Source organism: Bos mutus, chromosome 3, assembly GCF_027580195.1.
Source record: "Bos mutus isolate GX-2022 chromosome 3, NWIPB_WYAK_1.1, whole genome shotgun sequence".
Classification (NCBI taxonomy): domain Eukaryota; kingdom Metazoa; phylum Chordata; class Mammalia; order Artiodactyla; family Bovidae; genus Bos; species Bos mutus.
The window spans coordinates 104,557,855-104,571,607 of NC_091619.1; the positions used below are offsets into that span (position 1 = coordinate 104,557,855).

The 13,753-nt window shown below is 43.5% G+C and overlaps 1 protein-coding gene across 9 annotated transcripts in view; it reads right to left on the reverse strand.

Moving 5' to 3' along the window:
- The window catches only part of MACF1 (microtubule actin crosslinking factor 1), a 337,029-nt gene that overhangs the window by 202,764 nt on the left and 120,512 nt on the right, over positions 1-13,753 (reverse strand). For all 9 annotated transcript variants that reach the window (XM_070368375.1, XM_070368374.1, XM_070368377.1 and 6 more), the window contains exon 2: positions 7,665-7,726. In XM_070368375.1, coding sequence (XP_070224476.1) covers positions 7,665-7,726 — 62 coding nt within the window. The remainder of the gene's footprint in view (positions 1-7,664; positions 7,727-13,753) is intronic.

Genomic DNA, 13,753 nt, shown 5'->3' on the forward strand with positions numbered 1-13,753 from the left:
CTCAGTCTTTGTGTGACTATAATAACCAAGTAACTATGAAAAACAGCAGAGAGGTCTAGACAGAAGTAATGGGGGAGGTGAGGTTTTTCCCCCTTAGAGAATATTCAGCAGAGAACAGCTGTCTATTTCTGAAGCGCACTGGACACAGCTCTGCTGAGACAAGGATAAAGAACTGGCTAACATTTGCTAGTGCTTTTACATCAGAAAAGTTTCAGATGCAGAGGTGAGATTTTGGAGGGCTCAGCTAACATACCAAGATCAGACAGCTAGTAAATGACCAGGCCAATCAAATCCAGGTCTCCCCCATTCTAGTCTTTAACTCTTTTGTACATACTGGGTTGTCTCTCAAGTTTTCCACAAATCTCAGAGAAAGTCCGGTGGACTAAGTACCAGAAATATTAGGGGCAGCCAGTTAGGGCCAAGAATGCTTAGGAATCGGCCATAGGTATGCTTCTTTCCAACAATCACGCTACTCTGTTAGCAAATAAGATGAGTAAAAAACTTCAACTGTCCAGGTCCCTGCCTGTTTGTAGTCCCTGTAAAAATCACCATCAAAACTGGTTCTTTAGAAATCTCCAAGGAATATATACAAATGGCTAACAAACTCATGAGAAGATGCTCAGTATCAGTAGCCATAAAGAAAATGTAAATCAAACTACAGACAGACTCCACACTTCACACTGACTAGAATGGCTATAATCAAAAAGACAAATAATAAGTGCTGGTGAAGCTACAGAGAAACCGGAACCCTTATACACTCCAAGTGAGAATATAAAATGGTGCAGCTGCTTTGGAAAACAGCCTGATAGTTCCTTAAAAGGCTAAACACAAGTTACCATATGACTCAGTAATTCCACTCCTAGGTATATATTCAAAAGAATTAAAAACATATGTTCAGAAAAAGTAATTTGTACATGAATGAATGTTCATAGCAGCATTCTTTGTTCACGTTAGCCAAAGTCTGAAAATAATCCAAATGCCTACATATTATACTATGAGCAAGAAACCAGTTACAAACAAGCACATGTTGTATGATTCCATTTACGTGAGATATTTAGAATCCGCAAACCTATAGAGACAGATAGTGAATAGACTGCTGGTTGCCTAGGGCAGGGGAAGGAATGGAGGGGTGTTTAGGGATAATGTGGAGAAGGCAATGGCACCCCACTCCAGTACTCTTGCCTGGAGAATCCCATGGATGGAGGAGCCTGGTAGGCTCCATGGGGTCGCTAGAGTCGGATACGACTGAGCGACTTCACTTTCACTTTTCACTTTCATGCATTGGAGAAGGAAATGGCAACCCACTCCAGTGTTCTTGCTTGGAGAATCCCGGGGACAGGGGAGCCTGGTGGGCTGCCGTCTATGGGGTCGCACAGAGCCGGACACGACTGAAGTGACTTAGCAGTTAGGGATAATGATTAAAGGGTACAGAGTTTCTTTATGGGGAGTGAGGAAAATAAATGTTCTAAAATTGTGGTGATGGCTGCACAATTTTGAATATAATAAAAGTCATTGAACTGTATACTTTAAATGTGTGATATGTAAACTAAATCTCAACATAGCTATTTTTAAAAATTAATGAATGACTAAATTTTCAGATAAGGCCAATCCTCCCCAATCATCATGCATTCGTAAACCAAGGAAAGCTCTGCTCTCCCAATTTTTAAAAGATTGGCTTGAGGGTATGAAAAAATAAACAGCTTCCCCCAATTTCTGAGTGGCTTTAGCAAAGGGAATAAATTGCACTTAAGTGCTTGGTATCAGAATCTGAGCTCAAAGGGACTTTAAAGATGACTTAACGCTAACATTCTCAGTTTACAGACGAGAAATGCATTGTCTAGAGAAGTTACATAACTGTGTAAAATCATTTAGGTGGAAAGTGCCAGATCACTGTCTGTTGACTCTGTGTTCACTGCTTTTTCCCTTCACAAGGCTTCCATGATGCTTGAAGGGTAGAAACAACATATTAACAACATTATTAAATTATAAGAGGCTCCCCCAAAAGAACCAAGGATTGTCCCGTAGTATTCTTTAATACCTGCAGAGAGCCTGATCTGGCAAAGTTTTGCTCAAAGACTCACTCTTAAAAGAAACACAAGTAGCTCAATTTCCCTGATCCACACTATGCTGCAGAGCAATGTATAAGTGAGAGGAGAAAGCTTTAAAGAGCAGAGTATGTTATTTACTCTCATTTATACTTATTAAGGGCTTCCCAGGTGGTGATAGTGGTAAAGAACCTGCCTGCCAATGCAGGAGACATAAGAGACGGAGTTCAATCTCTGAGTTGGGAAGATCCCCTGTAAGAGGAAATGGTAACCCACTCCAGTATTCTTACCTGGAGAATCCCACGGACAGAGGAGCCTGACAATCTACGGTCCTTAAGGTCGCACAGAGTCAGACATGACTGAAGTAACTTAGCACACATACTTATTAAAAGATACAGGGAAAATGAAAGCGAGCCTGGTAACTTCAGATGCATTTCTGAATTTATAGATTTCTCAGCCATAAAAGGGAAAATTCCATTTTGATTCAATGGCCAAATTTATCCTCCAGGAAAAGCCTAACACTAAAAAAGCAGATTATAGTTGTTGTAAGTTATTTTGTTTGGTTTTTTTGTTGCTGTTCTGGTTTTTTTTTGGCGGGGGTGGGGGGAGGCTGGGGTCATAGACTTCTGGAGAGAACTGTGCTCAAATGCAGGGAACAAAAATGGGGGCTGGGAATCTCTGCTGAAATAAATAGAGTATGATGTGGGAGTAAAGTGTGAGGCTCCTTGCAGATAACAATTCTACATCTCCTGTTCTGAGAGTTCCTTAAGCTTTGAGGAATCTGACAGGGATATCAGCCAACTCTGATTAACAAAGATTCTCTGAGGATGAGGATGACTGTAAAGTCTCCCAAGGGTAGCTTCACTTCACAGGCAGGCACTAATGCTCAGGGAGTAGAGAATCCAAGTTCAAATGTAGAACCGAGTCCTCCAGTGGGGGTTGGAACGCACTGAGGGTGAAATCAAGGCCTGAGAACTCAGGTCTGGGCAGAGCTGGTCACAAGCCACCACCCCACGGTCACAGCGGGCAATAAAGGCAACGCTCGGCTCCCGGGCAGCACGGCCCCATCAATCTCCTAAACCGTGCTCCACTGCCAGGCTCCTCCTGACCACAGACTGAATAAGCGAAGAGGTGTGACAGCAAATGCAGTGCTGAGGGAGCAGTGAGCTGCCTCACGTGGCTGCGGCACAGAGGCTGTGCAGGAAAGGGGGCCTGGAACCACGAGCTAGAGAGCCTCAACCGAGCAGAAGAAAATTGAGACCATCAGGAAAAACGTGGGAGTTAACTTTTGCTGGTTTTCTGTAGTTCTTAAGTAAAATCCCAGGAAGGCCAATGGCTTCTAGATTGCATACATGAAAAAAAAAATAGAAAGGACGATTCCATCTGTTAGATTAAATGCTTTCCTTCCTTTCTACCCACTAACCTCTGCAGTCCATAGAAACTGACCAGAGAAAGCTCATGCTCTCTGTTCTGTCTCACCCTCACAGCCTTTCTTGAAGTTCTTTTTAGGGAGATATATCTATACTTTATAAGCTGCCAGGACCCAGAGAAATAGCAGGGATAATGCAAATAAAAACCTCACTTAAAATTCTAGATCTTTCTTTTTGATGGTTCTGGTGTACGAAGAGAACTCTTCGATCTGTAGGACTTGCATTCTGCCGTAGGTGATCTGTATGTATATTTCAGGTGCTTACATTCTTAAATCTCTTTTAAGATTGGACCAACAGTGTTCTCAGCTAAAAAAGAGGAATGAATCATCTTATTATAACAAACTGTTTCCTAAAGAGATACTTGGGAATCCAAGAGATTAGGTTATAACCAAATTTACAACTTGAGGGCTTGGTTGCTTTGATCTTACATTAGTCTGCCTGCCAGTGGCAACACTAATGTGGTTCATGTGTACTTGGGGAGCAAAGCAAAGGGTGCCTGAGCTACAAAGAATAGATTTTGATCCCTAATTCTCAGCCCAAAGTTCAAAGACAGCCAGCATGGAGCAATGATTCTGATGAGCAGTGAACCTCTGTGAAATACCCCAAGGTGAGAAAATGCCATTGGAACTGTAAGGCTGGGGGAATAGGAGGAGATGAAAAATCGCCAGGGAGTTAAGTAAAGCTCTGGCTGGCCTCCAACTGCTAACAATGCCATGTGTGTTTGTCTCGTTTCTCCCCGCCCTGAGCCTCCTGTCATCACACAGCACTGAGGCAGAGGCCCAACAGGCAACATCAGCTACAAGTGAAGAGCGGGGAGCCAGAGCATTGTACTGAACTACAAAGTTTAGGGGACAAGCCTGAAGAAGGGACAGTTCAGTTTCTCCAAATCTTAAGAGATGAGGTGTGAAAACAGAGCAAGATAGGGGCACACTGAATAGAAACAACAAATCATTTTGGTCAGAAGACTTGTGATTGGTCTTTAGCTCCATCCTTCACTAGCTGTATGATCTTGGAAAAGTCACTTCATCCTTCTAATTCTCATCTTCTTCAGCTGTTACATTGAAAGGATAAAACACCTTTACATCCTTCAGGGTTACTGTAAGGATCAAGTCAGATTAGAATATGCTTTGTAAGCTAAAAGGACTACTGAACTGTTATCCACTCAAGGGAACAAATCCTTATTGAATACTTCTCATGCTCCTGGTGCAGGACTTGGATGAGACAGCAGCACAGCAAGCCCCAGCCCCCGAGGAGCAGAGGACACCAAGGTGTGAACGCACATACCCATCTCTTCAAAGTGGTGTGGAACAGAGATGGAGCTGCAATAGTCACAGAGATGGAGGTCAGGGTCTCAGGAAGGGGATACTAGACCTGGGCCTTGAAGAGTAAGTGGATGATGGCCAGGCAGCAGAGGTCAAGACATGCCTTCAACGGAGAGAGAAATGAATAAGCGAAGAGGTGTGAAAGTATACCGAGTTTAGAAGGCGGTGACTTGTTTCCTGTGGCTGCAGCGCAGGCTACAGGGGAAAGTGCCTGGCTGGAAACAGGCTGTGAAGGGCTCTGCACCCTGACAGAGTTGTTTGTCACCAAATGAGAGGCAACTGGTAAATGCTGAAGAAATTAGAGGAAAACGGCAGGTTTTTTCCCTCCCTCTCTCTTTCCCTTCCTTCTTTGTCCTGACTAAAAAAATAAGACACATCAACCTTCAAATTACAGTCTGGGAGAATGACAGCTGCTGCAACAGAAGCATGCAAGGAGGACAGAGAGGACGCCCAGGAAAGGGCGTCAGTTCCAGGAGGGAGAGTCAGGGGGATATTTACCAAGGGGAGTGCTGGTGGTGGTGTCCAGGCAGGACAGACTTGGGAAGGTAATCCAAGTAGAGGGTGCCCCAGGAGCAAAGATACAGAGTCATAAAGAGCGTGCCAAACAGTCCAGCAAGCGTGTAAGGTCCAAGGGGAACGTGACACTGTGAGCCCAGAGAGGTAGGCAGACCAGCGCCAGGACTGAGGCGGTGAAGAGCCCGGAGAGGCAGGCAGACCAGCGCCAGGACTGAGGCGGTGAAGAATGCAGGAGCTAGACTTCAGGTTGCCTGAGTCCTAGTGTTTTAATCAACTTCTTTCTAGTGTTTAACCTCTCTAAACCTCTGATAAAATGGGACTATGAACAGAATCTACAGTATAAGGTCACTGAAGAATTAAAGGAGATGATCCATGTAAAGGGCTTAGTACAGAAAGTATGATTTACCCTAAGCACTCAATAAATTACTACCATTATCATCACATTTGTTCTTACAGAAAACTTTATTAGGAAACTATTATAGTGGCCAAGTCAAGACAAGAGGCCCTGGACTAGGGCAGAGAAGAGAAATCAGATGCAAGCATCTTTCTGAGTTGGAAGTGACTGACTAGAGTTGGTGGCAGGGAGAAATGATGGGCAGGACTAAATATAGTATGATTCCAGGTTCCTAACTTGGATAGCTAGGTACATGAATGATAATACTGAGCACTTTGGGATGTACTGAATATAGGATATGTCTGGGTAACATCCAGATGACTGTGTCAAGGACACTATTGAGATACGGGTCTTTGGCTTAGGAAAGAACACAGAGAAAGGCTCTATCATTACCTCCTGATCTAAATCTTGTATCTTAATACAAAAACAGACCTCACCTGCAGTTAAAGAAGTGACCTAAGGAGCTATGTCTGATTTATGTAAGCATCTCCCAGGCCACATAGTTCACTGATCTACATCGACAGACCCCTAACCACAGAGGAGAAGAAAACCCCAGGCACCCAGATTGTTCGTGTTTGTGTCTTTAGAATCATGTGGCTGCAGGGGTTTACACCACCATTTGAGGGACAACCACCACAGCTCACACACAAGCAAAAGCAAGGAGTACAGAGAACTGAATGTAGAAGACACACAGAGAGAAAGAAAAATGAAAAAACAAAGAGCTCATAAAAAGAGAGAGCAGCTGCCTAGTGAAGCACAGTTTTCATAAAGCTCAGATGCATCCAGGCACCAGACTCTGGAGATCACCCCCATCCCTCTCTATGTGTGATTCCTTGCATTCTATGCAAACGGAATGATCCCTGAGGCTAACACAGATGAGACTGCCAAGGATACAGAGAACAAAACAAGAAAATGGTCAAGGTTAGGGGACATCAGAGAAGGCAATGGCACCCCACTCCAGTACTCTTGCCTGGAGAATCCCAGGGACGGGGGAGCCTGGTGGGCTGCCGTCTATGGGGTCACACACAGTCGGACACGACTGAAGTGACTTAGCAGCAGCAGCAGGGGACATCAACATGGAGGACAAGAAGCCAGTGAAAGAGGCAGGAGAAGGGCATTAGTGAAGGGAAGAGGTAACTTGGGAAAAAGCAGTGTCCTGGAAGGCAACAGAAGAGAGGGCTTTAAAGAAGCAGTGAGTTAGTCAATACTATCAAATGATACAAAGAAATCAAATGAGAGAAAGATAAAACCACTGGAAACAGCAATTAAGAGGTCCCTGGTAATCTTTCTCAGAGCAGCAATTATTCATAACTCAAAATTACCTGAGTTGAGTAATAACTATAACTTAAAAACTTTGTATTCAAATATGACTGTCATATTAGTCATACTGTTTATCCTTAGGTAGGTAATATGTCTCTGCCTTGGGTTTTCCTCTTTTTTAAAATAATGATAAGATCTGCCTCCAACCCTAGCCATTTTGCTCTGTATTTTAAACTGCATGGGAGTTAAACAAGTATATACATAATAAAAAAGTTCACTAAACTGATGATTTAAGACTTGCACACTTTGAGAACAAGATTCCCTCTGCCCCATCCTTACACAGTAATCAGATTAAAAAATTTAAAACAAAATAGGGGCTTATAAAATAGTATGTAAGCTTTGATGCAAAGCATTCTTGGAATCTCAGGAATCACCCCATGGTATCTTCAACCTCAGCCTTCTTAGGTAATGGAGGAGTTACTGTCTTCACCAAGAAACTCATCCATGAAAGTTTCCACACTATTAGGACTATGTTAGATAAATATATATATATATATATATATTTTTTTTTTTTTTAAGAAAGAAAAGGTAAAAAAGGCATGCATCCCCATCAACAGGACCCTGCGGCCAGCAACGCGAGCTGTCTGGGAGGAGGGCCTGACAGATTCAGACCAGGGGCGCCCACGAGGGGTCCTACCTTCATCAGGTGCTTGTTGGCCCACTTGGTGAACGTCTTCTTCTGCACTCGGTCCCGTTCATCTGTGAGGAGACAAGGAGAAGGCGCTGGCTTAGTGCTGCCTGGCGCCATGTTCCCCAGCCTCTGCCTTGCCCACACCCAGCCTCTCTAGCACAGTGGAGACGGTTTCTTCAGCCTGAGAGACAGCATCTTGTTGTTGGGAAGGTTCAGTCTCTCTGAATTTCCTTCTTCTGTCACTTTACACATTAGACAGAATCACATGCCTCAAGAATCATGTCACCGCAAAGTCTCCTTCACATCCTAATTCTCCAGGGAGGGCAGTGATTCCCTGCATCCCCACCCCACCCCCAGCAAGCTCCAAAAATCCGAAGCTGTGAAAACCCCCAACAGGAGGGTGGAGTGGCCTTGGCCCTCGGGACACCCAGTGCTGAAGTTACATTTCACTCTCCACACACGGTCCTCCTGATCAATGCTCTCCTCCTTCCCCCTCCTCCCCTAGGACTCCCTCACTCTAGCTTCCTTCCCAGCCTTGCCAACCAAACTCTCAAAGCTGCCCACTAGGTCCCCTGGAACATCTCTCCTCCCCTCCCTCCCTTCTCCAAGTCTTAGAACCCCCATTTTTTCTTAGGCAAATTCTGCTCCATTCTGACTTTTTTCACCTCTTCAACAGAAACACGACTGTCAACACTTGACAATGACTACATCACAGAGGCCTGATCATGAGGAGGACTCACCTTCTCCCACAACTGCCACCTCCAGACCACTGATCCATCAGGTCTGTTCCTCTTCTATGTATTTGAAGCCCTTTCCCTCCACTGTATGATCCTGTTCGAATCATCCCTGCTATCATCGACCATTCCCTGCTGCATGCACCCCTCCACATGGCAAATCTACCTTAATCTCCCCCAACAACTTTGTTCAATGGGTATTCTCTGACGTCATCCTCAAATTATTTCAACATATGTGTGGACAATGCATGTGAGCCTGCTTGGCTCCACTGACCCTCATCTCCAATCCATAGACAGCCACCACCATCCCACTTCCTGGGCCTCATTTCTTCTCCAAACATAGCTACTCAGCAGTCATCTCTACCAATCTTTCATATCTCCTCCTCACTTTCAACCTTCAATCACTCTCTTCTTACCTTATCCTATTTATTAAGAACGTCTAAGATTATCCCAATCTGTGCCAGACAACATGATTAAGCAAGTCAAAGCTGTCGTCACGAGTACCCCAAGGACTCTCATCTCCCTAATCTTCTACTACTACTTTCACTAGGACAATCCCCAAGCCGAGATGACCACTCCTCAATTTCTTCTCCAACAAAGAGACATTTCAGAAGAAAGTAGCAGAATTTTGTAAATCTGACTCTGCTGCTGCTAAGTCACTTCAGTCGTGTCCGACTCTGTGTGACCCCGTAGACGGCAACCAACCAGGCTCCCCCGTCCCTGGGCTTCTCCAGGCAAGAAAATCTGACTCACTAGTCAGATTTTTCCATTGATCATGTATGGATGTGAGAGTTGGACTGTGAAGAAAGCTGAGCGCCGAAGAATTGATGCTTTTGAACTGTGGTGTTGGAGAAGACTCTTGAGAGTCCCTTGGACTGCAAGGAGATCCAACCAGTCCATTCTGAAGGAGATCAGCCCTGGGATTTCTTTGGAAGGAATGATGCTAAAGCTGAAACTCCAGTACTTTGGCCACCTCATGCAAAGAGTTGACTCACTGGCAAAGACTCTGATGCTGGTAGGGACTGGGGGCAGGAGAAGGGGATGACAGAGGATGAGATGGCTGGATGGCATCACTGACTCGATGGACGTGAGTTTGAGTGAACTCCGGGAGTTGGTGACGGACAGGGAGGCCTGGCGTGCTGCGATTCATGGGGTCACAAAGAGTCGGACACAACTGAGTGACTGAACTGAATTAACTGACTCACTAGTAACTCACACAAACTTCAATAGGTTTTATGTCCCTACTGCGCAGTTATTCCCTTCTTACTGATACCCAAGTAAAAGCCACACAAGCACTGGCCCACCACTTCCAGGTGGATGCCCTATCTTCTTACTTCTCTGAATTGATAGCCATCCACTAAGTTCTCCTTCATCTGTCCCTAACCTTACCCTCACCTCTTCCTTTCCAGTCTCTGAATCTATAGCCATCCAGTAAGCACTCCTCCAACTGTTGCTAACCTTACCTTCACCTCCTTTCTGGCTTTGTTTGTAGGAAATAGTGGTCTTTTCCTACTATAGACCATGGAAGTTAGGAATTAGAATGCATTTGTCTAATTCCTTGCTGATTTGCAAATCCCCTCACAACAATCATTTTGTTCAGAGTTGAAAGGTCTGTCCAAATCTTGCATACATCTACAATATTACTGAAGCTTAAAACTTAATAGAGAATTCTTCATAAGCAACATATACTAATTAAAGTTCCATAAAGTGTCATAATCTGTATCCTTATAAATTCTACCTATTGGCACTCATTTGGAACTGTTTTTAAAGTCTAATCTAATTTTCCCTTCATAGAGGCCTGCAATTATTTAAGTCAGAATTTTTATTAGATTTGACCACTGTCATTCTCATATTTTGATCATTTGATCTTTTCAGATGCTGATTTAGTTACCTGACCTCTTCATAATCCTTTCCAAGCTTGTGTCAGAGTCAGCTTGCAGCTACAACCTCATCTAAATCACTGACATTCTTTTCACAGCAAGCTACTTTCTTCCTCGCCACTTCTCCAAATGCTATTTAAAATCCAGCTCATTCATTCACTCATTTATTCTTTGAATAGGTCTTAGTAAGGAGCTAGCTGTTTGGAATAGCCTGTATTATACAAAGTCACAGTCCCTACCTTTAAAAGAGATGACAGTCTGGCAGAAATAAGAAATAACTTCCATGTGGCTGTAACAGAGGTAAGCACAGAGTGCTCAAGAACGTAAGAGAAGTAGTTAAGCCTCTCTGACTACAGGAGGGACACACAGGAGGCTAGTGAGCATCTCTCGATGGGTGACTCTGCTGCTGCTGCTGCTAAGTCGCTTCAGTCATGTCCGGCTCTGTGACCCCATAGACGGCAGCCCACCAGGCTCCCCTGTCCCTGGGATTCTCCAGGCAAGAACACTGGAGTGGGTTGCCATTTCCTTCTCCAATGCATGAAAGTAAAAAGTGAAAGTGAAGTCGCTCAGTCGTGTCCGACCCTTAGCGACCCCATGGACTGCAGCCTACCAGGCTCCTCCATCCATGGGATTCTTCAGGCAAGAGTACTGGAGTGGGGTGCCATTGCCTTCTCCGTGGGTGTCTCTACTAAAATTTAAAACATGAGTTACAAGCTAGTCAGAAAGAGAAGGGAAGGGGCAAGGCTACAAGAAGTTCCACCTAGTACAAAGTAACGGAGATCTGAAGGCGCTCATGTTCAGACAACTGCACAGAATTAACGGGAGCTGAAAGACAGGATGTGTATTAGGTGGTAGTGACACATAAAACTGGATAGAATGGCATGAGTCAAATCATGGCCTTTCGTGACAAGCTCAGGAGTCCAAACTTTATCACAAAGAAACTGGTAAGGGAAGATAAGAGAACATATTAAAAGATTTTAAACAGGAGAATGACATGTGAGATTTGTGTTTGAGAAACGTTACTCTGGTAGCCTTTCCTGACAATCCCATGTCTCAATAGTCTCTTTGTTCTCCAAATTTTTATGGTATTTACTATGCTAATCACTCAATCTGTACTTATATAATTATATAAATTCTAAACTTCGAATAACCTTATTGTTACTCATCAATGAGATCATTAACTCCCTGAGGAAAGACATCATGCTTTATGTTTTTACATCTACCATAGCTACTAACATCTACAGCTCTACATAATAAGACCTAAAACAAATCCTTCCACTTATTTGAATCGAGAGGCAGCTTTTTAGCTACTGGAAGCATAACTGATGACGAAGCACCTGGTTTCCCTAGTGCACTACCCCATGGGAAGGCTTGGGAGGTGAAGAGAGTAACCATGGGGAGAAAATAAAGAAGATGCAATCGTGCTAGTCACACCTCCAGGTCTAAAGGACACGAGGCCGTGGACTAAAAAGAAATCACATGAATTCCACCTCTTTAAAATATTGGCAAGTTCAAAAGGAAATTTATTAACTTTTTCTTTTCCATCTAGGTAGTGTTTAACCTATTACAGCAAACATGTATTACTTTTATAATAAAAGAAATTCTATAAAGAAAACTTGTGTCTTCAGAGTGATAACTCTAATATTAGAAACAGCCTATTTTTGGTTATAAAGCTAATCAGTAGAGCAAGGCAGAGTAGACCTGGCATTGGTGGAAATGCAGGACTTTTAGTCAGCTTTAATATTGTTTTCCATTATGTTTGCATGTTCCTGCAAACAGGTGATACTTACTGGGATACTGGAGTTTTCGAATATTGGATTGGGCTCTTTTTTTTTTTTTCATTTTGGCTATACCATGCAGTTTGCATGATCTTATGTCACTGACTTGGGCCCCAGCAGTGGAAGTGCCAAGCCCTAATGACTAGACTGCCAGGGATTTCCCTAGACTCTTACAAGAAATAAACTTTCTTGATTGGCCAACATATGATTAGAAGATCGCTAAAGAAACACACAGAATGACATCAAAACCAAGTCACCTGTAAGAGTCCTGTCCACTGTCTCATATCTTTTAGACATGAAGATGCTATTAACACAATTGAGTTTTTTAAGTTTTACTACCCACAGTTATGCTGTTCACCTACCAAGCCTTCCCATGGGGTAATGCACTATGGAAAGTGGATGGCCTCACGTCAGTCATGCTTTGAATAGCTAGAAACCTGACTTTCAATTCAGAGGGAGGAGGTCCAAGTACTTATTCTGAATGTAATTACTAAAAGCAACATGATTACAAGTCCTTCCCAAGACCAGCTAGCCTGTTTAGAGCTGAGCTGTAAGTTCCTCAGAAAAGGGTTTTATATAACAATCTTGCCCCAAAGCTGGAGGATCCTTTTTTAGGATACTATGTTGCAGACCAATCAATTACATGAACATTCTCTCCTGACTTAAGCATTAGGATAAGAGGACACCAATACTGCAGTGCCTGGAATTTAAGATCTTAATATTTCAGCAAGGAAATTCATTAGGGAAGCCAAACAACAACTCGATTACGTAGACCTTCAGAACACTCCAAACAGCTCAGACTTCAAAAGTTTCTAGTAAGTTTTAGGTTTGATTCCCCACACATAAATCCTTCATTTAATTCCAGGCCCAGCAAAGATCTTTCAAGTTTAAGAAGATATGTTTATATGAGAAGAAAACAGTCAATCAGAGCAAAGGTGATGTTACTTTTAAAAGCTTCTTGTAAATTCAGCTCCACCAAAGGCTGTGAACTGACAACAAAGAACCCAACAGCCTCCTGGGAAATTCTTAGATTAAACTTATGGAGGCACCAACTAGTCATGTGAGGGTTACTCAATACTCATGTCCAATTTTATTACGACACCAAGCTACCAATACCTACCCTAACTTTCTTAATTTTAGTGTCACTGGCAGACTCCCTCCTTGCTACCTAGGCAAGTCCGTCCCCCTGAAATGTGGATCCTACGTCCTCCCTTCTCCTTGAGAAGCTTATTCCAACCATCCCTGCCTAGCCTGCATACCTTGACCTACTCTTCTCCTTTCCCCTCGGCTACATGAACAAGTGTGAAGACAACGCTCACCATTTCCACTTTCTCATCCCCCTGCTTCACCACGTGACCTGGCTTCCAGTCTCACAAATTCATGGAAACTGCTCTGCGCACAGTCACCTACCTGCCAACCCAGAAGACAATGCTGACCTTTTCTTTACCTTTTAAACCCCCTCTCCCTCTTGTATCTGAGACTCCATTCTGCCCTGGTTTCCTTCCTTCCCCTTTGATTATTCCTTCTCTTTTGCTCACCCCTTAAATGTTTACTCATCCTTAGCCCTCTTTCCTTTTCATTCCATATTATAGCTTCTTAAGACCTAAAGGTCCATAAGTGGGTTTGGAGGGGGTGGGTCATAAGCCACCTAAAATTGCAGGCAAAATTTCTGGTGTTACGTACATTATGGGATGAAAACAAAA